The 2659-nt window shown below is 34.0% G+C and overlaps 1 protein-coding gene across 1 annotated transcript in view; it reads right to left on the bottom strand.

Annotated features, from left to right (window-relative positions):
- The window catches only part of LOC107674021 (zona pellucida sperm-binding protein 3-like), an 8592-nt gene extending 6554 nt beyond the window's left edge, over nucleotides 1-2038 (bottom strand). Inside the window, exons 1-2 of the mRNA XM_016467883.1 lie at nucleotides 1323-2038; nucleotides 767-885 (exon numbers count right to left, since the gene is read on the bottom strand). Of these exons, the coding sequence (XP_016323369.1) occupies nucleotides 767-885; nucleotides 1323-2006 (803 nt within the window). The 5' untranslated portion in view covers nucleotides 2007-2038. The remainder of the gene's footprint in view (nucleotides 1-766; nucleotides 886-1322) is intronic.
- Nucleotides 2039-2659: the final 621 nt, after the last annotated feature.

The raw sequence follows: 2659 nt of genomic DNA, 5'->3' as shown, positions 1-2659 counted from the left end.
ATCTATCTATCTATCTATATCTCTATCTATATCTCTATCTATCTATATCATCTATCTATCTATCTATATCTCTATCTATCTATATCATCTATCTATATCTATCTATATCATCTATCTCTCTATATCTATCTATATCATCTATCTCTCTATCTCATCTATCTATCTATCTATCTCTCTATCTCTCTATATCATCTATCTATCTATCTATCTATCTATCTATCTATCTATCTATCTATCTATCTATCTATCTATGGTGTAGACAACATCACTGATTATAATGAGTTCTATAGTATTTTGTCATGCCGCGCCACTCGTGTCCGGTGTAACCTTGAAGCTTTGTTTCACAGAACTAATCGTTGCCTGGGTTGCGTGCGTACATATGTGTGGGGCGGAGCTATCAAAATAGGGGTGAGACCCTTTTGGGGTAAGGCTGTGTTTGTTTTGGTGATTTGAAATATCAACATTGGCTACCAGAAATCACTTACCCCACCTTTAAGATGCAAAATTTAGAGATATTAATGTCACATAATACGCAAATGTAGAAGAAATATTCGAAAACAAAAATTAAGAAAATTTTTTTGATTTGGAATAGGCCTAGTCATTTTATTCTTGTAAAAGGCCTATTAAAAGTACCAAAACGTTAACTTTTTTCTTGAAATCTTACATTTTTTCTTAATTTTAACATAGCACTAAAATGCCATGTTGAAGTACAAACTAAAGCCTGATTATGCTACCATGTTAGATTGAAAGGTTGAAAGAGGTTTACCTTGGGTAGATGCAATGAAGTGCAACCATAGCTTCATTAGTTTTCACAATAGGTGTGTTAGGAACAGGTGAAGGTGAATACACCAAAACAAAGGAATAAACGAGTGAATCTTCAGTCATCTGAAAAGAAATAGTGGTACACGTATATATTAATAAAAATTAATACAATTCTTATAAAATTAACATTAACAAAAAAAGACAATAAGAAAAAAATACAAGACAATTAAAAAATGAGAAAAAAAAGAAAAGAAAAAAAAAACACTAAAATAATCAAAATAAACCCACTAAAATAAGAAAAAAAAAAAAATCAAATAGGAATAAAAACTATAAATCATAATACACACACACACACACACACACACACACACACACAAAAAAAAAGATTAAATCATGTGGACATGTTATGGTTCCCCTGGTCAGCCACACTTCTAATTCAGGTGACCACAAACATGAGAACACCAAAGAGCATTTTGGGCAAGGATTTTTGTATCATTTTAGACAAGTCTTAACAGGATCACAACAGCTGGAGAAACAATGTTTAACAGGACATACAGTACCGTTAATGTGCTCCCACATCCTTGTAGTGCTGACTCAAAGGCAACAATCCTGGCATGGTCATCAAATCCAACAGATGGACAACCACCCAGCGTCAGATCAGAGGGGTTAATGAACTGATTGTTCCCCAAGAAATCTTGCTTCACCTGCACTTTGATGGAGACCTCTCCACATTGAACCTCGACAGTGTTTGCCGGCACTGGCACCTTGGGTTCAAACTCTGGCCCCATAACCTCATCCTTCACATCGGGATAGAGGTCAGGTCCAGGAATGGGTTTGTGGAATCCCTGTTGGGTTTGTGAGAAAGTCTCAACTGTTTGTTTAGGTTGTATTAGTCCAAAATGTCCTTGGCTTTTCAAAGGCCTGCTAGGTTGAAGAGGCATGGATGCGTAGTTGGTTCTCTGGGGGTGTACTTGCATTGGTATCTGGACAAACTCTTGTGATGGAGGTCCCACCATTGCTGAGGCAGGTCTCCTGGATTCAATGAAGTTTTGAAATATGTTGGATGCTACCGCATTTTGATCAAACTGTGCAGGCCCTTGCACTGGCACTGGATGACTGAAGACGGCATTTTGACTAAAGCCCTGATCTAAAGACAGTTCCCCTTGATTCAATGGTTCAGCACGACACAATAATCCACAAGAAACTATAAAAATAACATCAACAACCACTGAACTTTTTCCCATTGTTGGTCTCTCTTTGAGTTTTCAAAGGATGCAACTACTTACCTATCTCTCTTTAATGTTGATTGGCTGGAAAGGTCAGGTTCAATTTTGACTCCGCCCTTTTAAATTTCCCTCCAGCCCATGCCAATTAAGAAGCTGTAGAGCTCTATTCAACTGCTGCCAACTTTACAGACTTGCTTCACAATATTAGTACTTTTTATCTGATCAAATGACAACATGAGCAAAAGTATTTTAAAAATATATTTTAAAATAATGTATTGTCATCAATATGGGAAAAAAGAAATTAAGAAAAAAAGCACATTTATGTTAATTATGCCTCATCTGGATATATTGACATTTTTATACTGTAATTTAAAGGTTTCATCAGAAAACATTGGAAATTAATTTTTTTTAAATATTAAAATATTATTTATATTAAAATTGGATGCATTACTAGTCATCATTAAAAATGGTTCTTTTATAGTTGCAAAAAGAAATTAAAAGTTTATTCATTTTAGTTATGGACATTGATATTTTTGAAAAAGGGCTTTCACCAGATAATTTATTTAAAATATATTTTTTAAAATAAGATGCATTACATGTCATCATTAAAAAAAGGTTTCTTTATACTTGGATAAGGGTTTTTATCAGATCGAAATTTTAAAATATAAGAA

This window comes from Sinocyclocheilus anshuiensis, unplaced genomic scaffold, assembly GCF_001515605.1.
Source record: "Sinocyclocheilus anshuiensis isolate Anshui unplaced genomic scaffold, SAMN03320099.WGS_v1.1 scaffold348, whole genome shotgun sequence".
NCBI lineage: Eukaryota > Metazoa > Chordata > Actinopteri > Cypriniformes > Cyprinidae > Sinocyclocheilus > Sinocyclocheilus anshuiensis.
The sequence above is the reverse complement of the archived record's forward strand: the minus strand, read 5'-3'. Positions and strand labels throughout refer to the sequence as shown.